This window comes from Meriones unguiculatus, chromosome 1, assembly GCF_030254825.1.
Source record: "Meriones unguiculatus strain TT.TT164.6M chromosome 1, Bangor_MerUng_6.1, whole genome shotgun sequence".
Lineage (NCBI taxonomy): Eukaryota > Metazoa > Chordata > Mammalia > Rodentia > Muridae > Meriones > Meriones unguiculatus.
The window spans coordinates 18,696,100-18,720,482 of record NC_083349.1 but is presented as its reverse complement, the minus strand read 5'-3'; the positions used below and the strand labels follow the sequence as shown (position 1 = coordinate 18,720,482).

General features: G+C 45.5%; 1 protein-coding gene across 2 annotated transcripts in view; it reads right to left on the bottom strand.

Annotated features, from left to right (window-relative positions):
* The window catches only part of Ap2a2 (adaptor related protein complex 2 subunit alpha 2), a 65,074-nt gene that overhangs the window by 23,312 nt on the left and 17,379 nt on the right, over positions 1-24,383 (bottom strand). For both annotated transcript variants that reach the window (XM_021646230.2, XM_021646231.2), the window contains exons 2-6: positions 18,279-18,347; positions 10,109-10,251; positions 8,793-8,986; positions 5,142-5,271; positions 2,565-2,666 (exon numbers count right to left, since the gene is read on the bottom strand). In XM_021646230.2, coding sequence (XP_021501905.1) covers positions 2,565-2,666; positions 5,142-5,271; positions 8,793-8,986; positions 10,109-10,251; positions 18,279-18,347 — 638 coding nt within the window. The remainder of the gene's footprint in view (positions 1-2,564; positions 2,667-5,141; positions 5,272-8,792; positions 8,987-10,108; positions 10,252-18,278; positions 18,348-24,383) is intronic.

Sequence of the window (24,383 nt, the reverse complement as noted above, 5' to 3'; positions counted from 1 at the left end):
AACAGAGAAGGGGACAAGAGGTGTAGCTCAGGGATGGAAAACCACCTAGACTCAGGCCACCAGTTCAATCGCAACAATTCCTCCCAGCAGGGGAAAAAAGCAACAACAACCAAAAACAAAAAAAAAAGTGGGACTAGCCACTTCTGTATATGAGATGAGCACACAGTCAATGAGCAATGTAAAGATGCCCAATTTCATCATTAGAAAAACACAAATCAAGATCGCAGAACACACCCCGTGGCTGTGAGGAAAAGCACAGGATAAATAAATAAGCAATGTGACACAATGTAAATAAACAGATAAATCAGGCATGCCTGCATAGCAGCATGGTGGTGCACACCTACAGTCCCAGCACTTGGGAGGGGGAAGAGGAGAATCTCCAATTCAAGTCCAAGCCAGGCTACACAGCAAGACCTTGGAAGCGTGGGCAAAAATGGCTCATAAAATTGACAACCTGAGATCAACCCACGGAACCCAAATAAAAATGAAAAGAGAGAGCTAGAGAGATGGCTCAGTGTTTAAAAGGTCTTGCTGCAACGAGGCTTGATGGTGCATGCCTATAAGCCCAGCACTCAGGGAGGCAGAGGCGGGCAGACCTCTGTGAGTTCTAGGTCAGCCTGGTCTACAAAGCGAGTCCAGGACAGCCAAGGCTAAGGCTGTCTCGAGAAACCAAAAACTAAAAACAAAAAAAAAAAAAAATAAAAAGACAACTATATAATAAAGTATAAATTCGGGCTGGAGAGATGGCTCAGAGGTTAAGAGCACTGGATGCCCTTGCAAAGGTCTTGAGTTCAATTCCCAGCAACTACATGGTGGCTCATAACCATCTATAGTGAGATCTGGTGTTCTCCTCTGGCACACACGCATACATGCAGACAACCCTGTTTACATAATAAATAATTAAAAAATAAAGCATAAATTCTAGACTGGTGATATAGCACAGCATAAGTGCTTACCTAGCACACACAGGTACTAGATTCAATCCTCTGCACCTCAAAAAAGAACAAAATTTTTAAGCGATCACTGAGAATAGCATTTTAGACATAAAGCAGAGCTACTAATCTAATAAAAGACAATCTTTAAATTTGATACCATATCTTAAAAATCTTAAATTTTAAAAAGCTACAGAAGGTTACAGAGACTCCTGGTTTGCAATAGACTCTGGGGGTAGAGACCAGGTTAATAGCTCCAGAGAGCAGTGTGGGAAGAGCAGGAAGTAGGACCCATAGAGTAACTAGTTCTCTAGGGTAGTCCAGGATGTTGGGTCTCTCATATCTGAACAATGGCAGCTGTGCCACCTAGATATGGCCTGAGAACAGCTGGCCTCACAAGCAGAATTTAGTATGCTGACCAGTGGAGGCTCAGCAACTTAACGTCTGACCAGAGGACTCTGCAAAAGACTAACATGGCCAGCACTTGTAATACACCTGGTCATGGAAGAAGGGCTGTCAGTTCAAGACCAGTCTGGATTATACAGTGAAAGCCTGCCTTTTTATTTTTATTTTTTTATTTTTTTATTATGTATATAATCTTTGCCTGCATGTACACCTGCACACCAGAAGAAAAGACACCTGATCTCATTATAGATGGTTGTGAGCCACCATGTGGTTGCTGGGAATTGAACTCAGGACCTTTGCAAGAGCAGCCTGTGCTCTTAACCTCTGAGCCATCTCTCTGGCCCCCCAAAAGGCAAATAGCATGTCACACTAACTTCTACACATAGATCAGCAAAGGCCATATGCACCTACTACTTTTGAAGAACAGCAAGGAGTAAGTGCTAGAAAGTTGCATGTTCCAATCCAATGCAGCCAACAGTGCCAATCCATATGAATGCTCAGCATCATTAATGATTATCAAGCTATGTCACAAGACATAAGTCCAAAAGGCCAAAGTGAGCAGCCTCAGGCAAGGCCAGAGCAGAGGAACATTGCTGCCGGTGTAACAGCTGAAAACCCCTACAGCCTGAGCGATGCCATCCCACTGCGACCAACATTTCACACACATGTATGTAGACCATGAGACACCTGGGGCTGCTCACAGCCAGTCACTGATGATTATCTCCAAGCAGAAAGGAACAAAAGGCTTGACAACAAGGATGACTACACTGCATTCCATTGAATAGCCGCTTCTCTGCAGGATCAAAAAGGTAGCAACAGCTACTCCAAACAAAAGTGAGGAGTTCACACACAAGGCTGCCAGACAGACACATACAAAATAAAAACATGCCACACAGACCTGCTGACAAAATCCAAGACACAAAGCCAGGGCCAGTCCTAGCTGCAGAGAAGGTGGGTGGGGACTATACCAGCTAACAGGCTCTCCCCTTTAGGAGAGGGGACAGGAGAACTTGGCACTGGCAACTGCCCCTCAATGAGCACACTGGATAGGGCAGGGTCCTTGTCAACTAAAAGAGAAAGAAATGTGTCAAGGAATGTCAGGGGCAATTTCTATTCTGGAATTTACAATGTGAGTCAAATATCCTACATTCTAAAACATTAAGTAATAATTCATCAAGCAATGAAGATCAAATCCACCCTGATGTCTGTCCCCACACAAGGACTTACTCTGCTGAGTCGAGAGACGGCTAGAGAGACAGAGGTCTTGAACTCCTCAGGATTCTTCTGGGCCAGTGTGGTGATGAGGCTAGTTGCAGCAGTCACTACACCCTGAAAGACGAAGACTCCAATCAGGAGGCCCACAGGCACCACAGGTGACACATATAAAGTACATTCTATGGTTACAGTCACCTGGTCCCCAGACCTGGCCTGACTGACATGAGGTCTGCAAAAATGAAGCAAGGCAGACTGGCTCCTTCTGGGTCCACTTTCTCTCTGGAAACTGGAAATCTAGCCCAGCTTGGCCTACATACTTGCAGGTGAAGCAGGGCTAGGCTGCAACTGGAAAGCTTGAGAGCCTTAATCTCTGTCACCTGTGTACCTCTGTACCTGTCTGCTCTAGCTGCCTTTAATCACTGTGCCCAATGTAATGGAAGATAGAACTTTCCAACTTATTTGAGTCTTCACAGTCCTGTTGTGTCTTAACTTGGCTAGAGACTGATCCCCTGCAGAATCCCCATACACTGCCTGGGCTCAGATGGGAGCAGCTCAAACCCCGGCACACCATGGCATTCCCCCACAAGACCTGAGGTCTACCACTGTCCTAGGACAACAAGCAGCTGTTTCAGTACGTACCTCTTAAAAGATTTTGCTTAAGTAAAGGAATCTCTAGCCTGGAAGTATGGCACTTCTGTAATCACAGTACTTCAGAGGAAGAAGCATGATTGTTACTTCAAGGCCAGCCTGAGCTAGATAGCAAGATGCTTGTTCAAAACCAAATGTAAATTCCATTAGGTTGGGAGTCAGGCATTGCTAGACCAAATCCACAAGAAAGACAGCTACTCAAGCTACGTGCAAATACATAACTGTTGGCCACTGACTTGGCCTCCCTCCACATCATGGTTTGCTCTCCCCCCTTCTGTGGTCTCACAGGAAGCTAAAAATAAGAAGCACACTGCAGTATGCTAGCACATGGTCCTCAGGTATCCCCTGGCCTCAGGTGGATATAGGGCACCCCTGGCTTTTTGCTCCATCTCCAAATCTCTTGCCCAGACGGCAGCTCAGGCCTTGAAGCTCTAGGTCATCTACCCCCCCTTACAGGTCACTAGGGCTAGCTCCTGCCTCACCCAGTACATCCCTCTACTGCTGGCTTCTGCATATTCCTGATCTGGCCTTCAGGTCCTTGGCCTTGCGATTAAACACTATTCTCAGAAAAGGCACCAAGCTTACTATAAGCAAGCCTCTGACACCTTACAGTCCCTAAAAATGAGTCTGGGAGAGCAGCGTCTCAGGCCTTCTACAATGGCAATGCTGGACATGGGTTTGGAGCAGCTAACACAGCATGCTGGGCTACTAAGCAAGTCCTGTGGGTCTGGATATGATGACCTGACCTATCCTACTTTGAACTGAGTTTCTGTCATGAGCCAAAATACTAGCAAAGTAATACACATGTGAAAAACTAAAAGCAACCAAGAAACTGAGGTCACAGAATCAGTATCCAGAGAGAGGCAGTATCCTGGCACCAAAAACCCAGCCTTGCTATCTGGAAATGACTCGAAGCCACAGCCAGGTGACAACAGAGAGCCAAAAATAACTTCTGCCATAATTCCACAGACAAAACCATCCATAGAAGGTGCTGAACTAGTGCAAATGCTGCTCAATGCTCCTCACAGCTGGTTCATCTGCACATTTGTGTGACACCTGATTCTCACAGCCTCCAAAAACCTGGTTTAAGTCTGACACAGGTATGAGAATTTTAACCTTTCTGGGCCTTGGTTTCTTCAGCTATAAAACTGGAAAATTCTGACTGTTTACACAGTCTGTCAATGGTGAAGAAACCATTTATCTGACACAGTGGGTGGCCTCTAGCAGTATCTTCTGATCCCCAGGTGGTACTCAAACTTCAGGGTCTAAGTGCTCAGGGCCCACTCACAAAGCATTATGGCTCCTCCCCAGGACCTTCTCTGCACTCCCTTCAAAATCTACTCTAACTCCTATCTCAACAACCACAAGTTGACACAGGGACAGCTTGAATGGCTGTCACTGAAAATGTCCAGTGCAAGCCTCATGTACTGTTGTCTGAATGTGCATCTAACAATCTTTAACTTTCACAGCAGATTATCCTGGGAGAAAAAAAGGTAACTAGCTAACATACTTGCCTGACCCCAGCCAGGTGATCAGATTCACTTGTTCAATAGTCTAAGCAGCAGATGCCATAGCCCTCAGCTCTTTCCCACCCAGCTGAGCAGCTTTAGTCATGAAATCACAAACTTCTGGGTCTTCTACAATATGGGTAATTTAGTAAGACTTGCACACTGTAGCTTAGCCAAGAGGTGGAACACACCCATCACAGCCCCACAGAAACAGCTTATAGGAACATAAGTGCTAAGTGGGACTCACCCTGCATAGATGGACTCACTGGGAAACTGACTTGCTGCAGGGAGATGCTGGCAGCCTGTGTGCTTAGCTGCAGAGAAGACCATGTGTCACCCTCATCAACCTGAGTATCTCAAAGTGCCGCTTCTTCAAAGCTCTTCTGAAAAGCCTACTGGGTGGTTAAGAATGGAATGAAACTCAGACACTTACCAAGTGCTGGTCATTGAGGAGATGTACCACACGAGATGTCCAGTCGCCCATGGGAACTAGGTCAGGTGATGTCCTGTACAGGCGCAGCAAGCACAGGGCTGCACTCTGCTTCACACTATCCATGGTGTCTCTGGAAAACAGACATCAGTCACTCAGGAGAACGGTGACCTCTAAAGGTACCACAAACTAAGCCAAGCAGAGCATGGGGCTGTGTGGACAGCACATGAGATTCACCAGGAGACCAGTGGGTCAGGTAGGCCTGCACAGCTCAACATGCCAGCACTGCCTAGGTCACTCTAAAGGACACAACTCAAGCAGGACACCACACAGGCAAAAAGCCTGCACTATTTGCTCTCTGGCTTCCAAAGGCACCAACTCTCATCCCCTTCTGGACAATGAATACAATATGGACTACAGAGGACAGGCATGTCAATGGCGCTCCTATCTGAATCACAGAACTCCCCCCCAGCCCCGAATTCGTTACAGCAAGAACAGATTGGAGGCCTGAAATATAAGCGGTGTCTTGCCTACTCCTCACACTTCACCCTATGCTGAGGCAACAGGCTCAAGTTGTCTTGTCCTGGTGAAGAAGTGGGGTCTCTTTTTCTTTTTCTTTGGATTTTCATTGTTGTTTAATACAAGTGTCATCATTTATCCTACACTCCCCTCAAACTCAAGATTCTCCTGTCTTAGCCGCCTAAATGCTAAGATTACAAATATATGTTACCACACCAAATCGAACTGAAAAGTCTTAAGAGAAAGCACATTTGTGTCCTGGCCCAGTCTGCAGCTTCACATCAGCTACATGCAGCTGTTGAGTTCCCTTCCTCACCTCACACACCTCACACACCTCACACACAGCTGCTGCCTTCCAGCTCTACCATGTATTCGAGGGCCTGAAGCTGCCCCCTCTCTCTCCTCCTTCCAAGGCCACCCAGAGGCCAGAAGAACAAAGCTGTAAGTGGGTACAGACACTAAGCAGGGAGGCAGATAATATCTGCTCTGTTGAGGACAGAGCAGCTCTGGAGACCCCTTCACCCTAATAGTCCCTGCCAAGAAGACTCCTAAGGTGTGATGACACATGTCTTAATCCTAGCACTCAAGAGGCAAAGGCAGAAGGATCTCTGTGAGTTCCAGGCCAAACAGACTACACACTGAGACCCTATCTCAAAAACAGTCAAACAGTGGGGGAAAAATAGGCTGACCAAGAGATGTTTGTTGGAGGAGGCTGTCAGAACATCCCCATCAGAACCAGCTGGAAAGCCAGACACAGGGTGCACGCCTTTAATCCCAGAACTTAGCAGACAAAGGCAAGGTGGATCTCTCTAAGTTTGAAGCCAGTTCTTTATAGTGAGTTCTAGGACAGCCAGAGCTACAAAGTGTCTCAGGAGGTGGGGGTGGAGGATTGGAGAACTAGGTGAATTCCTTAAGGCACTGTGGGAACTGTGGCTGTAGTGACAAGAAAGAGAAGGGTCTATGGACTCTAGCTCAGCTATCTCTTGGTTACTGGATTATTATTATTGCCAAATGAAGCAAAACCAATAAGAAAACCTTCTAAATCTGCCCCAGGACTATTGCAAAGGGGAAAAAAAAAATCACTACTCAGTAATTCTGGTTTATGTGTAGTGCTGGGGATGGAAACCAGAGCTTCACACATACTAGATAAATGCCACCATTAAGCTGCAGCCTAGCCTAAAAATTCTTTTAGATGCTTATCCCATGGGGAGAAGAGCAGGCCTCATTTCAACCCCATAGGAGTCACTGTCAGGTGCCTTCACTGTAGGCTACTTCAGGGTCTGTGCAAAAAGAACCATGTTTCTGTCTGCACATACAACCAGGATGCTGAACCAGGAGGCCATCTCCTCTTGTTCCTAGGCTGATGTTAACAGACAGCTCAGAGAAAAGGAACAATCACTTGCCAGCCCAGAGGTAAGGACACAGAGCACCCTCATATACCCACTGGGCCCAGAGCAGCGCCCAGCTGTCAAGATATACTGATCCTCTACTGTGTCCAGGGCAACAATGTCACTTCCCTCCCCAGCCTCACATCCTGTTGCTGACAGGCCTACTCTATCATCTATGTTCACTGTCCTTCCATCTCCAAGAGCCACACTAATGAGCACCCTCAACCACGGTGCTCAAACCCTGTTCCCAGAATCATCTAGTGCTCAGAGGGGTTTCGCCACTTGCTTACAGGGTGCCACGGTAAGCTCTCCCATGAACTGTCCCCACAGTCCAACATGCTCGAACAGGGAGGCACCATCTGTCTTCTGCTAAAGAACCTTTACTCGGCATTGAGTCTTGTGGTCACTCGGCATGTGCTCTTGTGTATTTCAGGAAATATTCCTGCTCCTCTAACGTTTTTCAAGGATTTCCCTGCCTGCACTTCCTCCATTACACCAGCCCTGTGGCAGGGCCAGAAGGCAGCAACGTAACAGAGATGTCTAAGCCAGGTTCCTGATGGAGCACAAAGAACTCAGGTGCCCTGTCTACAGGACTTCATGGTGACTACGAGGGAAGAAGGCCAGGGAGACCCTGCTAGCAGCTCACATTTGCATCCTGCCCAACTTCCTTCCTCTCTGGTCTCAATTCCAGCCCTTCCTCTACCCAAACACCCACTGTGATCTCCCTCAGATACCCCTGTGTTCTCTATGATTTCTGCTTATAGTCTACAGTAATAAGCCTTTGAGTTTCCCACGGCCACTCAGCTCTGTACTGCATCTCTTCATCAATCTCTTGTGGTTCACACCCACATTTCTGAACCTGTTTCCACAAGACAGTTCTCTACAGCTGGTTCCTGTACCCGCCTGTGCTTCACATTGCTCAGGGTTGAGGTATCGGGGCTGGCTTAAAGCTCCTGCACACAGCACAGTGACAGAGGCCTGCACTGTTCTCTGCTTTGTGTCTGTACCATGCAAACCATCTTTGTACTTCTGCCTACTGAATGACAGTGTAGGCTCTCCGCTGTGAAAATGGAAAATTCTCCAACTCTTTACTCCATGCCAATCGCACCTATTTTCCCCAGATAGCTGACCAGGTAGAGAATGCAGGAAAGCTCTGGCCTCTGGGAGCCCTACCTATATGCCAGCTCCATAGTAGCAGAGGGCTGCAGCCACTGCTCCCAGGGCCTTGACACCCTGTTCAGATCACTAACTACTGTCCTATCCTGTCTCCTAGACCATGATGAATATAACCACTATGTCTGTAGACTGGCTACACAACAGCATAAAGCACATAACCAGACAAAGCTGGCCTTGCCTCTGCCAACCCTGATGCCTGACACAGTCCAGGGCTGCTTCAAATTCTTCCAGAGTGACCCCTGAGCACCATTTGACAGCTCTTCAAATGAACTGAGGGGGAGATGATGTAGAATTTTCAAGATACAAGGGCCTGGCCTTTGCTCCAATGTTTCTTGGAAGGGATTAGACTCAGGGCTATGCCAAACAACTGGTTTCGTTCTCCCTGGAGTCCACACAAGGCTACAGGCTAAGAAGGGCTTTCTTCTATGATCTGCTTTAAGTCTCAGTGACCTCAGGAGAGACTCTGTGCCTCTGAGCTCTGTAGTAGGGCTCCATGACATCCCACACTGCACAGAGTGGACTGTGTTTAGAAGGAGCGCATGCTGCCCATCAACTGTACCCAGGTACATACCCTGCCACGAGGATCTTGGGGATCTCTCCAGCGAAGGCCTCCGCCATCTCACGGCTACCCACATTGGCGATGCAGTGCAGGGCCAGGCCCATAAATGTAGGGTTTCGGCTGGCCAGGTCGTTCTTGATGGCGTTGTTAATCAAGCGGATCAGTTCGCTATTCGAGTTCACCAACACAGAGATGAAAAGGTAACCCTGTATTCCCAGAAGGCAGGGACAAAAGGCTTATGACAAGACGCCTAACACAATGCACAGATAAGCAAGCCTGGAAAGCCTCTAGTGCCATCCCAATGGGTGCCACACAGACTTATCCCTGAAGGCTGCCCACATTCGGGCAGTGTACCAGTGAACAACACTTTCGTACCACTCAGCCCTGACATGGCATGTCAGAGGCACAAGAAAGGCAGGTCACTCAGTCCTTCCCTGAGCCTCACTTCCCTCTTAGTAGCTCACACATCTGTGTTCAGATGCCACACCATCCTCAGGTCAGGAAGGGAGGGGGATGCCACTGCAAAAACCAAGCCTGGTATCATTCACTAATAAATACACGCCCAAAAACTGGCTTCCTGCTACCCACTCCTCTCTCAGGTTTATCTCCACTGTTGCCTCATTACCGTTCAAACCGAGTCTCATCCCACCATTCTGGCACTTAAAAGTGAGGGTGTGGAACCTGAAAATACAGAAAGCTCACTCTCTTAATGAAAATCCTAAGACATTTGGCTTATTTTTTAATTGCTGTAAGTTACTTTTTTAACCAAAAGAGAAAGCTATTGTTGAAACACAAACAGCCTTACTTACTACAAAAGAATGCAGAGCTGAAACTCCAAGCCTAAGCAAGTCTGAGCAGCCTGCAAGGCGAGGACCCTTATACTCTGGTGTAGCAGGGGACAGGAAAGGGACAGCACGTTCTATGGCTTTAGTTCTTGCCCTTGTGAGCACAGACCCTTTTTTAGTCAGTCATGCAAAAGGCCTTAGAATAAAGTCTCTGCTGACACTGTACTCAGTAACAAGGCCCTGTGAAAAGAAGGCACTGAGGCCGTGGGCAGCAGATAAAGGAGTGTGAGCACAGAGAATCTAAGCCAGCAGAGAGCTGCAGTAGAGAAGAGGGTCACCCCATTAAAGTCCATTCTTGGCACCACTGCTCCCTAGAAAAAGCAAAGAACTTGGATGGGTTTGGACATGACTGGAAGGAACCAGCACTGGGCAGTAACATGGGCCAGATGCACAGGTGGTTGGTACCCAATACGGGACAGAGTGGAAGGAGGAGTCTGCAAACTGCACACAGGGTGCATGGCCCTGCCCCTCAACCATACTCACAATCTGCTTTTCCGTGTATCTGTTTGAACTCAGAAGATTCACAGCTTCCATGTGTCCAAAATCAATGTCATGACCAAGGAGAAAGATGAACAGTAACTTGCAGACATATTTCTTTTTACTGTAGCCATCAAGAGCTTTATCACCTACACAAAAGATGAATAAAAGGTTTATATCTAGTGGGCAAGGTGAGAAAGGCAGAAACTGTGTGGCAGAGTAACAGATTGCAGTGAGGGCCTCAAAGAGAGCACAGGCTTTCCGCCAGACATGCGGCTAGACACATACAGGTAGAGCGACTGTTGCTCTTAGTAAGTGTGGTACACACCACAATCCAGAATACCCGGCAGTCAGTGCTCTGTGCCCAAAAGACCTACATGTGCCTGTCAGTGGGGTCATGACCTCTCTCAACCTGCCTTGGCCCCAAAAGCCCCAAAGCAATAGATCTGCAAGCCCTGCACAAGCCATCAAGCTAATCCTTTAAACAAGCTTATTGCCTTAGGCAGATACACTTACTATAAATTATCTTCCATTTCACAACAGTTATGGGGTAAATCACCTATCATAAAACCACACACACAGTCCAGAAACGGTGGCATAGCTGAACTCCCTCCCGATCCCAGTTCAACTCGAGGCTTACTACAGCACAAAGCTCCCGGGTAACTGAGAGCCATCAGCACTGCTGCTCACTTTATTGGAAGCATATTTCTGAGTTGACCTGCAGCAGGAGGCGATGCTGGCATATACTGCTCTCACTAGGCTGAGTCTTCTGTGATGCTGAGTCTGTATAAGGTACGTTTGGTCTAAATTGTCATCTAAAAGGTTTCACCCACTGATGGGAACAGACGCAGATCCACAGTCAAACAGTAGGCAGAGCTTAGGGAATCCCTCAGAAGATGGGGAGGGAGGATTGTAGAAGCTGAGGGGTCAAAGACACCACAAGAAAACCCATAGGATCAAGCAACCTGAGCCCCTAGAGGTTCACAGAGACTGAACTGCCAACCAAGTAGCCTGCATGGGACTGACCTAGGCCCTCCGTACAAATGTTACAGTTGTGTAGCTTGATCTTCTTGTGGGAACAGTGTCTGTCTCTGACTGTGTTGCCTGGCTTTGGGAGTCCTTCCCTTAACTGGGCTGCCTTGTCTGGCCTTAACAAAAGAGGTGCCTAGCCTTACTGCAACTTGAAATGCCACGGCAGGTTGATATCCACAGAGGCCAGCCCTTTTCTGAAGAGAAATGGAGGAGGAGGAGATGGGGCAGGGGGACTGCAGTCAGGATGTAAAATAAATAAAATTTTAAAATTTTAAATATGCATTATGCAGGCTGTGGTTACAAATAAAGAACTTTATGAAAAACAAAAGGTATGCATGGCCTAAAGATAAGTGACTGGTCAAGGCTATAACAGCAACGTTCTCCTGCTAGTTAAGGGCTATATACAGACCTGCTGACCTCACAGGGATGTCTAGAACAAACACTGCAACAGTTGGATGAAGACCAACTCAAAGTCGCCTTGCAGAGCTGGGAAACCTTTCCTCCCTCCTGGCAGCAGACCATAACTTAAAACTCAAACACTAGAGCCCATCTAGCTGGCTGCACCTCCGACTTATCCTCAGCTCTCTTCATGCTGTGTGGATGTATGTGGCATGATAGCAGGGGGCAGAGGCAGGCACATCTCTGTGAATATGAGGGATTATTACAGATATGGATCAACAATAACCTTACTTTCTTGATCATTATCCCTGAAAAGTGACAGCTGCTATGGGCAAAAAGAAAACAACCAAAAATCAAAGATCAAGTCCTTTGTGAAAGTTTATAACTACAATCACCTCATCCCCACAAGGTACTCTGTGAATATTCCCTTGAACAAAACTTTTGTCAATGAGGATGTCTTTTAGAGACCCAGCTCTAAATGCAAGGCCAGGCAAGGTCAAATTTACAGAAGAACGGTTTTTCCAGAAGCTTCGATCTTAGGTATATTTTTGTTTCTACCATCAAAAAAAAACCAAGCAAAGGTGGAGCATGCCTGTAAATCCCAGCACCCAGGAGGCAGAGGCAGGCAGATCTCTGTGAGTTTGAGGCCAGCCTGGTCTACACAGTGAGTATAAAACAGCCAAGGCTACCCAGAGAAACCCTGTCTCGAAAAACAAAAATAAAAACAAAGAAACAAAAAAGATTGTCTATCCAACAGGGAGTCACAGTATATAAATGGACCAACTAAATGTTGTAACTGTTCTAACTATTTTGAGATGGCCAAATATGAACTAACTGGACTGGAAAAAGCTCATTGGTAGGATGTTTGTCCAACATGCAGAAGACCTCCAATACCAGGTGTGGCAGGAAGCAGCTATAATCTCAGAACCAGTGTGGTGGAGGCAGAAGGATCAGAAGTTCAAAGTCAACCTTCATGACATCACACAATCCAGGCCAGCCTGGTCCATGGACAATTCTAAGTCTTAATTAAAGTAGTGCCTTTTTGTATAACTCAGCATCAATCATTCAGTAAGTTTAGACTGCCATAAAAATAAACAAGATACAGATTCAACTCTCCAATGTTCACTGCTCACGTTTTATCATGTTTTATCTGCTTGCTATCAAGGACCTAATTTCTACATAGACTTTAAACTCCACAAGACATTATTTCCACATACAATCACCATTTAAATTTACTCAGCATTCTCTGCTTTATCATTCATTTCTGTGTGGCTGACCTTGTACCTGGAATCATGAGTGTATCAGTGAGAGGCATGCTATTAGGAAATTCTTCCATTCTTGTTTTTAAAACATCTTTTTAGCCTTTATTAGAAGTACTATTCTTATTTCAGGGTTTTGGAGTTGTTTTTTGAAATGGGGTGTCACAAGTTAATAAATGGCCTGGAACTTGCTGCCACGTAGACCAGGCTAACCATGAACTCACAGAGCTCCACTTGCCTGTGCCTCCTAAGTGTGTGCCAGCCAGGCGGTGGTATTAGTATATAGCTTTAATCCCAGCACTCAGAGGCGGAGGAGGATCTCTGTGAGTTTGAGGCCAGCCTGGTCTACAGAGCTAGTTACAGGACAGCCAAGGCCACACAGAGAAAACCTGCCTCAAGAATAAAAAAGCAAACAAGAAAAAAGGTATGTATCACCATCCCTACACGTATTTTATTTTATGAGTATGGTTATTTTGCCTGCATGTATCAACGTGTGCATTCAGCGCCTGAAGAGGATATTAGATTCCCCTGGAACTAGAGTTACAGAAGGCTGTGAGCAACCACGTGTGTGTCAGGAATCAAATTAAACCTAGATCTTCTGGAAAAGACAGTGCTTTTAACCACTGAGCCATCTCTCCAGTCCTTACTCAGTTTGAGACAAGGTCTCACTATAACACTTAGACTGACCTTGAACTGGCAATCCTCCCACCTCAGCCTCCTGAGTTTTAAAAGTGTTTATACATACAAGATCATACTCCCTCCCTCCCTCTTCCCTTCCTCTTACTGTTGTTTTAATTCTCTTTTTTCTTTAGCTTTTTTTTTTTAAATAAGACATTTTCCCAGAGTCACCCTCAGAGTGGACTTCCTCAATATCTGGGCTTTGTATCCTTCCTGCTCCCTGCTGCTCCAGCTCAAAAGCCTTGCACAGCTGCTGTAGAGACAGGCCCTCACCGCTCAGAGCACCTGTCTTTGAACCTACACATTGTATATTAACATATTCAGGATTTCCTTTTATTTATTCTGTGTTTGTTCCAGATTCTTAATTCTCTAGAGCCCATCCATCACACACACCCCACCTTTCCTCTAAGACACCAAGGAACCTTCCAGGCTTCAACTCTAGTCTGTGCCTCCTACCACCTATCTGAGCTTCAGTTTTCATCCGGCCAATCTTTCAAAAAACCAAAGTTCTCTTAAATTACCTCTTATCACCTCAGACATCTACCATATCTTCATTTAAGTTGCCCCAACTGGTCTTATTTCAAAGTCCATTCTCACATCTGACACTTTCTCAGTTTCCAACCGAGTTTGCCTTTTACACCTTTAAATGCTGTAAACCCAGTTCACTGTAACATGAACCTGACTTAAAAGTCTCCATGATTCTGTCTCCTGGGCCTCCGTGGGCTCCAGCTCACAGGATCTTGTTTCTCTGCACCGTTGTTCTCTCTGACCACACTCAACACTGTATTTAAACCAACTACACTCAAGGTCAGGGAGAAGCACTTTCCTGCCAGAGGGACTGCTGCCCCTCACTCACCTCAACCCAGGTCTAAGTGTGAGGTTGTGCGCAGTCCACGCCCAGAAAGCCCAGCTGCAGCGTGAGAGTGGCCAGGGGCCAGGTCCTCAGAGCTGCAGGGTGATTTGGGTGTGATATAGAAGAGGGTGAACCCCATACTTTGGGTTTTATCCTCTACACAGGGGATCCTGACATTCTGGTTTGTTTTGTTTTTCGAGACAGGGTTTCCCTGTATAGGCTGCCATGGACTCATTTTGTAGACCAAGCTGGCCTCAAACTCACAGTGATCCACTAGCCTCTGCCTCCCTGAGTGCCTGAATTAAAGGGGTGCGCCACCACGATGCTGATCCTGACATTCTGAACCAGGTATTTTCTGGTAGAAAGAAGCTATGTCCTACGGGTGTCCGAAGCCTACATCCTCTGCCTACTAGATGTCAGCATAGCGTACCCCTAGCTGACAAGCAAAAGTGCTTTTCTTGGAAGACAACATCATTCCAACTAATGGCCATGGCTCTAAGATCCAGCTCCATCTGGACTGCCTTCCTCAGAGCAGTAAGGGTAAAGGTACAAACAGTGCTGCTCCAGACCTCACAAGCTAAAGCTTCTCCTGGGTGGCCTGGGAATGTTTGTTTTTTCATGGCACTCTGATCCTCTCAGGAGGTCTTGGAACACTGTCTACTCCCCATCTGACACAAGTGGCAGGCCTGATCTTGGACTAGCAGGAACCATCGATTGCAGTCTTCCAGGCAGTACAGACCTAAGCCAACTGGACTTTCTAACCAGAGCAGACATTGAGCCGCAAGTTCACCAAGAACAGATAAGACTTTCTATCACTGCTGCACTCCTTCAATGGCCAACTTTGCTCAGCACACAAAAGGCCCTGGCCAGTGCACAGGAGGGACTTCCTTCCTGCACAGCACAGTTCAGCTTCACAAGACTTCCTACTTCCACAACACTCAGATATGATAGAATAGATAATTTAACACATCCCTTGAGTTTCAGGGGTGCTGGGAATCAAATATAGGGCTCTGCACGTGTCAGGAAAAAACTTTACCAGCAAGCTATATCCCCAGCCAAAGTCCTTAACCTTTTCCTTTTCTTTTTGTTTGTTTTTTTTTTTTTGTTTTGTTTTGTTGTTTTTCAAAACAGGGTTTCTCGGGCTGGAGTGATGGCTCAGAGGTTAAGAGCACTGTTTGCTCTTCCAGAGGTCCTGAGTTTAATTCCCAGCAACGACATGGTGGCTCACAACCATCTATACTAGGAATGTGATGCCCTCTTCTGGCATGCAGGTGTACATGCAGATAGAGCACTCATATGTAAAATAAATAAATCCTTAAAAAAAAAAAAAAAAAGACAGGGTTTCTCTATGTAGCCTTGGCTGTTCTGGACTTAATTTGTAGACCAGGCTGGCCTTAAACTGCCTGCCACCGCCTCCCTGAGTGCTCAGATTACAAGTGTGTCCCACCACACCCAGCTACCTTTTTCCTTTTTTAACATGTGTTAATTGTTTATGTGTGTGTGTGCATGGGGGAAGAAGACTTGCCAGGGTACACAAGTGGAGGTCAGGTCAACTTTCAGAAGTCAGTTCTTTCCCCCTACAATGTGGTTTCTAAGGATGGCTGCCAGGTTAGGGAAGAACCCTTCATCAATGAGCCATCTCTCAGGCCCAAAAGTTCTTAATTTTTAACTTATACATAAACAAATTAGATTATTACTCTTAAAGCTAACAAAAATATCACATTTGGGACTGAAAAGATGTCTCAGTGGCTAAGAACATAGGCTGTTCTACCAGAGGACCAGGGTTTAATTCTCAGCACCCACAAGGTAGCTCACAACCACCTGTAACTCCAGTTCCAGGAGATCTGATGCCATCTCCTGGCCTTTGTGGGCACCAAGCATACAAACAATACACAAACATACATGCAGGCAAAACACAGGATAAAATGATTTTTCTTAAGGCTACAGAGATGGCTCAGGGCTTAAGAGCACTGTCTGTTCTTCCAAAGGACCCGGGTTCAATTCCCAGCAACCACATGGCAGCTTAAAACTGTCTATAATGCCAATTCCAAGGGATCTGACACCCTCACACTAATGCACATAAAATTAAATTAAATTAAAATTTTCTTATTTCAACATTCAAATTTAATCCTTCCCACTTTGAAAGTCAAACTCTGCATTAATCATATAAATTAAAATGTATTAGGTGCTCATCTTTTAACAAGTTAGCAGTTAGTTCCTCATAAAACACAGTTACAATAGTAGACATAGGCCTTTCACATGAGAGTCCAGAGCTGCCAGCATGTGGGAGTTGGAGGAGTGGCAGAAGGCCCCAGAGGCAGGACTGACTCGCCCAGTGGGTTACAGGTGACTACTGGCATCTCTACCCAGGGCCTCGCTCCTCATTATAATACACTGGTATTCTCTGGAAACCTTTGACATTGCAATCTCATCATGGAGTCGACATCTGGAGAACAAACTATTAGCAGCAAGAGGGCAGCCTCGCTCCTTACAAAGCAGTGAGTGACAGACTCCCAAAAATACTTCTGAGACAGTCACTACATGTACAGTATCAAGACTTTCAGAGGCCTATTTTAAACTGCCCAAATTTAACTTTCTGCCAGCTCATGGCAGAATTCTGCAAATACTCTGACAAGTAATAATTTAAATTCTGCTAGTTTTCAAACTGCCTGACCGTCCAGGAAATCCACTTTCAAAGCGCCTGAGTCACCCCATCCTGAAATTCTAGAAGACCACAAAGCTAACCCTTTCTGACCGCGCACCTCTTCAGGGTGCAATCCAAGCTTCTCCTCTATTCATCATTTCTAGGAAATCCCAGCTATTCCTGTGGCATGCTCAGCTTCAAGGGTTAGCTGGGCTTTCCCAAATGTCCTACAGACAGGATACTAAGCCTGTGCTGTGCCATGTTTCACGGTAAGAGTCCTCAGTAGAGCACATACCTTTCTGGCAGAAACAGCCTAGTAAAGACAGGTCTCTGTCTTCAACTGACAGGGCAGATACACTGGTTTATTCATTTAAAAAAAAAAAATTCAAGTGTGGTGGTGCATGCCTGTAATCCCAGTACTCAGGGAGGCAGCCGCAGGCTTATCTTTGAGAGTCCGTGGCCAGCCTGGTCTACAAAGTAAGTCCAAGACAGCCAAGGCTACACAGAGAAACCCTGTCTCGAAAAACTAAATAAATAAATAAATAAGCAAACAAACAACCAAACAATCAGCAAGGATATTCTGTGGGTTTAACAGACATCAGCAACAGGGTCCCTGGCCTGTCAAGGCAGCTCTACCTCAGCAGAGTGCTGAGCAGCACTTTCCAGACAAGACACCAGGTCAGTGTAATTTCCAACCCCTAGGGAAAGATCAAAGCCAGAGCTAGGAAGGGACCGACCAACCAATCCACTCAATCTGTTCTAACTACCTGGATCCCTTAATGGCTGGATTTACTCTACTAAGAACTTGATGTGTTTTAGGGGTTTAAAAAATGTTCAAAGATTGTTTCTGTGCTTATTACTTTTCCAGTGGTTGGGACACAAATGCCTAACAGGAGCAATTGAAGGGAGGGTTTATTTTGGTTCAAGGGTGTGGCCATCACGGTGAAGAAGTCTATGATGCAGGAACTTGAAGTGGCTGGTCACACTGCATCCAGTCACGGGGGAAAAAAAATGAACCATGGACAGGTCTAAGCATCACTTATCTCCTGTGCACACTTGCTTCTGAGCAGGGCTTACTATGGCTGAATTGGGAGCATTCCTGAGGCTGAAGTGATGTACTCAGCTTACTTTCTTTTTTAAATTCAGCCCCGGACCCTCCAACCCATTTACAGTATCCTCCTACTTCAATGAACCTAATCTAGACAATCCCTCAGACACGTCCTGATGGATTCCAGATGGCATTAGGTTGACAATGAAGATTAAAAATCATCATCATACTCTTACCATGTTGTAGAGAAGAGTAGCACTTACCTTTAAATTTTGATCTAATATTTGCCAGCTCCTTGTTTATCCTCTTTATTTCAGCTTCTTTACTTTTACCTAGGAAAGAAAGAATATAAATACACTGTTTCGTTTCCTCTAAAGAAGAACTCATTCCTGCTGAGACCTGACTCATGGTTTTCATTGGTGCTGAGAGAGAGGGGCTGTGAGCCACATGGTTGCCCGACTACACGGGACATGACCACAGAGGGACATGACCACAGGCAAAGCCCTGGGGTCTCCACTCAGTCTCATAACTTATTATAAGACAGGAGGCAAAACCAAACAAAGAAGTAAACTGTTGCAGGACCAGCAGCAGAAGCCAAGACCCTCGTTGACTGGCCTAGTATAGTCACAGCCAGGTATAGTAGTTCAAATTTGTATTCCCAGTATTCAGAAAGCTGAGGCAGGAGAGCTGTGAGCTGGAGGCCAACCTAGGCTACAACATAAGAAGAAAAGAAAAGCTGTCAGGTGTGCTGGCCTTTGATCACAGCACTCAGGGAGGCAGAGGAAAGCTGATCGCTTAAAGTTTGAGGCCAGCCTGGTTTAAAAAAAAAAAAAAAAATTTAAAAAGAAAAGCAAAAAAAACCCAAAAGAATAAAAAGCCAGGCTTGGTGGGACACACCCATCTTAACCCTAGCAGAGGCCTCATCCCCACATCTCCTTTGAGCACCAGGCTCTGCCACTCCCTGCTCTAAAGAGATATCAGGGTGTTCCCATCAAGAGACCCAGCCTCAGGATGGAGGCTCTTGAAGCACACAGCTGTCACCTGAGGGTCCCAAAAAACCTTGGGCTGTGGCTGTAAGTTCCTGTGGTGATACAGGCCCACTGTGTAGAGTGGCTGAAGAAATGGACATTCAGGCAGCTCCTCCTTCTAGGACTGTAAACTGCATTGCTGAAGTTTCATTTCAGCAAAGAATGTTTAAAGGAAAAGGGTAGGGGAATGGTGAGGCCCACTCTCAAACCTACTTCTCATCCAGAAGCAGTTCACATGCTACATAGTTTGGAGAGGGTATGGGAGGCTTTGGTTTTTCCAGAAAGAATTAAAATGTCCATAAATAAAAAGCGAAAAATAATTCTCTTACAAAATGAAAGGATCTGCTTAAATTGTTTTGTGTTTTGCATATTGTAAAGTAAAATAGCTTTAACTTGTAAAGTATTTCTTTCATATTCTGTTTTTTGGTGCACTGCTCACTCCCCACTTTTGAGACAGGGTCTGACAAAAAAATGTGGCCTCAACTAGCCTGGAATCCATGACAATCCTCTTCTTGGTTTTGCCCAACAGCCACCACATTTTTTTACAATAAAGAAAGGGCACCTCTATCAGAATATATCAAATTTCTTTCTGATATATCCATAATTGATCATTCTGTGTAAGTCTAATCATTTATACTAAATGTACAATTACAGATTTTAAGTGTATTATTAAAATTAAAAAATACACTTTTTTGAGACAAGGTTTCTCTGTGTAGCCTTGGCTGTCCTGGACTCGCTTTGGAGACCAGGCTGGCCTCAAACTCACAGAGATCTACCTACCTCTGCCTCCCAGAGTGCTGGGATTACAGGCGTTCGCCACCATGCCCAGCCTAAAAATTATGCTTTTTCAGGAAAACAAACAAGCAAAAACTTAAAAACTCAAGATATTGGCTAACAAAAAAATTAGACAGTAAGAAACAATCTCAACTGCATTGAGACAGTATAGAATGCTTGCCTGGTGTGACAAGGCCCAAAGCTCAATTCCAAGTACCACACAAAAAGACAAGATGATGGGGCTGGAGAGATGGCTCAGAGGTTAAGAGTACTGTCTGCTCTTCCAAAGGTCCTGAGTTCAATTCCCAGCAACCACATGGTAGCTCAAAACCATCTATAATGAGATCTGGTGCCCTCTTCTGGCTGCAGGTGTTACATGCAGAAAGAACATTGTATACATAGTAAATAAATAATTAAAAAAATTAAAAAAAAAAAAAAAAAAAAGACAAGATGATTGCTATGGGCTCCAGGACATCTTGGAGTACAATGGCTGGTCAGATGGTACAGTGAGTAAAGGCATCGCTACAGAACCTGGTGAACTCAATTCAATCCCCAGAAGCCAATCAACCCCCACAAGTTATCCTCTAATCTCCACAGTGTTACTTGTACCCTGATGTACACAGAATAATAAATGAAATATAATGAAAAAATTTAATAGTAGGAGCCTGGGGGAACCCCAGCTAAGCCCCAGAACATGATGAAAGGTCTACTGTGCACAGCACCTTTTGTTTCATGTGTGGGTGTATATGTAAGCTGTTTGTTGTTCTTTAGTTTCTTTAGGCAGGGTCTCATGTACCCAAGGCTATCGGCTATCCTAGTAGAAGGGGGAGGAAGGCCTCAAAAATAAATAAATAAATAAATAAAAAGCTGGGTGTGATGACTTTCCGTAAGTTCAAGGCTAGATTGTTCTATCCAGGACTATATAGTGAGATTATGTCTCAAAAAAAAAAAAAAAAGACAAACCAAACAAACAAAAAAAGGTCTTCGTGGAGCTCCTGAGAGACTAGACAGTGTTGGACATCAGAATGGGTATAATATATCTAAGATATTCAAGCAAAAGAAACAAGGCATTAGGGCTTTATATCCAACAAAGTTATCATCAAGCATAAATGTCATAGACAACTACATGCATTAAGTTTAACAATCCTGTTCTCTAAATTCTTTGTGGGTCATAAACTTCAGACATCCAGAGCCACATGAAGAACCACAGAAAACACCAACATGTGAATATGAGGTGTAAGAATGGGTGTGCAGAAGAGCATGAGTGGGAGGTGATTGCAAAGGCAGGCCTATGCACTCCAGGGACTGTCTCAAGTGTGCAGGATGGTGAGGGTGCAAGAGGAAGGCATGTAAAAGCACAGAAATGCTGTGTTCAGGCAATGTAAACAAACACACCTTCCACAGAAGCACAACAGGACAAGGAGGAGGAGCAGCACCTAGCTGAAGGGGAGTGATCACTCAGAAAGCCTAACAGTTTCCTAACTCAGTGGTTCCTAGTGGGAAGGAAACCTGTCCACCCACAGCCAGAAGCAGTACTGTCAGAAAGCAGAAACTAAACTCAGTGTAGTTGGTCCTGAAACAGAGAAGCTGTGGACCCCAAACGGAGATGAATATATTCCCAGAGGTCTCAAGCACACTCTTAGTGGACCTGGCCTTTCCTGTGTTTCTGGCCAACCCTGCCTTTGCTCTACAGGGCCCTGGCCAGGCCACTTCAGTCCCACCATCCTCGCATTGTCCTCAGCCCTTTACAGAAAACTCAATTCTCTTTTAGAATAAGAGATGACTCTATTCCTTGAGAGAACTTCCAGTTGCCACCAACACACTCCTGGGACAACTCAGAGAGATAAGCCCCCTAAAGGTACTCCTGTCCTCAGTATCCCTTTCTGGCTACAGGCCTCATCCACTAGAAAGTGGTGCCACCTCTCCTTTCCCTGATTAGGGCCCGTCCACTACCTCCAGGCAATGGCAGACTGAGGGGCAGCAGGGGATGGAGAGAGGATGTCTTCAGTAGCAGAGCAGGTCTACCTGCCTGAAAGACTCCACATGAGGAGTAACCATGAGCTGCGCACACATACAGAGACTCCGGTACTGCTGTTCCAAGATGTGCTCATGTTTCCCAGCTCTGCAATGGCTCAAAGCCTGGTCTGATTCAGAAGACAGCACCATAGATGCCTATGCTACTGTGAGGGCTAGGCAGCAAGAGTGACACGGGCCATAACATAGCCCTTCATGGTACGTTACTTTTACTCACTTCACAGGGGTCACTAAATGTCGAACTCCGGGAATGTCATAGGAAAAATCCCAACAGATGAAATGATACAGAGGATTTAGAGTGCAGGGGACACTAGCAGACCTGCCCTCATGTGTCCAGATGTTTTTCAGGAGGTATCTGCATCATATATATTACTAATGTGCCACTGAACAGCAGTACCTGGCCCATGCTCCTTACTAGTGCCACACGTCTAACTCTTAGGCAGAGGCCCTCATCTTGGAAAGAACAGATTTTAAAATAACAAAACAAACAAACAAACAAAACAACCTCTAATAACAAAGAATTAGCTTTGGGGCCAGATGTGGTAATGCATGCGTTTAATTCCAGTACTTAGGAGTCAGAGGCGGGCAGATCTCTCTAAGTTTTAAGGTCACTGAAGTCAGCCTGATCTACATAGAGAGCTGTTCCAGGACAGTCGGGAAAAATAATTTTTTAATTAGCTATAGGCAAGGACAGGGTTACTGACCTATTCTAACTTTAGAAATCAATTTGGAAAGGGTAACCAACAGTCTGAGTAACTAACTGGCCTGCGTCAACAAGCCTGCCAGACAGTCTAAGCTGTGGGATTCTGATCTTAGCTACCTTGACATTCTCTGAAATGCAGCAGCAATCTCAGCATGGACTTCGGCTAATAAGTGACCCAGACTAGCTGCAGACACTAGCCAGGAGTGAGCTGTAATTTGCCTCAGTGCACAGAATGCACAGAATGGGGACAGGCTGGGACTGAGCGCCTGGGAGAAAGCTCATTCCTCAGCAACACACTGGTTAATCATTTCCTCTCTACAGACCAAACTCACCCCTGACAGTACTGGCAGGGAATGTCCTAGATTTCAAAATACCTTCCTAGGCTGGACATGCTGGCAGATTCAGAAGACATGAATCTAATCCTAGCATTCAGGAGGCTAAAGTAGTAGGATCACAAGTTCATGGCCAACCTAGACAGCACAAAAAGAGAGAGACACAGAGAGATATTAAAACTGTGAGCCTTTGACATGTACAATAATACTGTCTAAAATAAAAAGTTTCAGTCAAATATATGCCAAGAAATTCTTCACTTTAAACTGTCCACATTAATGAAGATAAGACTCTTAAGAATTGAAGGTGAGCCAGGCCTGGTGGAGCATGACTGTGATCCCAGCACTCGGGAGGCAGAGGTAAGTGGATCTCTGTGAGGTCAAGGCCAGCCTTGGCTACAAGGTGAGTCCAGGACAGCCAAGGCTACACACAGAGAAACCTTCCCTCAAAAAAATAAAAAAAAGAAAAGAAGGAATGAAGGGAGGGAGGGAGGGAGGGAGGGAGGGAGGGAGGGAGGGAGAGAAAGAGAGAAAGAGAGAAAGAGAGAAAGAGAGAGAGAGAGAGAGAGAGAGAGAGAGAAAGAGAAAGAAAGAAAGAAAGAAAGAAAGAAAGAAAGAAAGAAAGAAAGAAAGAAAGAAAGAAAGAGAGAAAGAAAGAGAAAGAAAGAAAGAAAGAAAGAAAGAAAGAAAGAAAGAAAGAAAGAAAGAAAGAAAGAGCTGAAGATGTCCACCACAGTAGCCACTCACAACCCACCCACAAATTGCAAGACTCAGGCTGCTGGACTTTCCCACTTCAGATCTTCTACTGACAAAACTGCCATTAACCAGAATGTTATGAGGAACATAATTTCCATAATGCCTGGAAGACAGTGAGTGGTCACAGGCTTGACATGGGTGTGCTGAGGAATGCCTGCGTTAATGAGCGGCGTTCCTGATCAAAATCCACACTAACAAACCCAAGCGAGAGAGTGCGCAGGCGGCCAGGTGGCACACATGCCTGTGATCCTGCGCATAGGAGGCTGAAGAGTGCTGCAAGGTTGACAGCAGGGATACAGAGTGAGCCTCAAGGGAGGAGTAGAGAGGGGAGGAGTAGAGAGGGGAGGGAGAAAAATTAATTCACAGAACATTAAAATTTGTTCTGCTGGTAAACCTCCAGCAGGAAAACCCGTGTGGCTCTGACACACTGGCTGGATCGTCTTTTTCAGCTTTTTGGGATATGATTCACAAACCATACCACTCATTCACATAAAATATGTACGTCATTGGCTTCCAAAATACTCATGTCTGTCTGTCCTTTATCTCTCCAAATGCTGTCAAGCAGCAGCCAGCATGGCAGCTTTTACTAGTGAGGTCACTGTGCTCCATATTTTGCTACTTAGTAGCTTTTTGGAATCTTCCTACTTTGGGGCTATCAAGAATAACATCTTTGGGACTAGAGAGATGTCTGAGTGCTAAAAAGCACTTTTTCTTGCAGAGGACCTAAGTCCAGGTCCCATGATC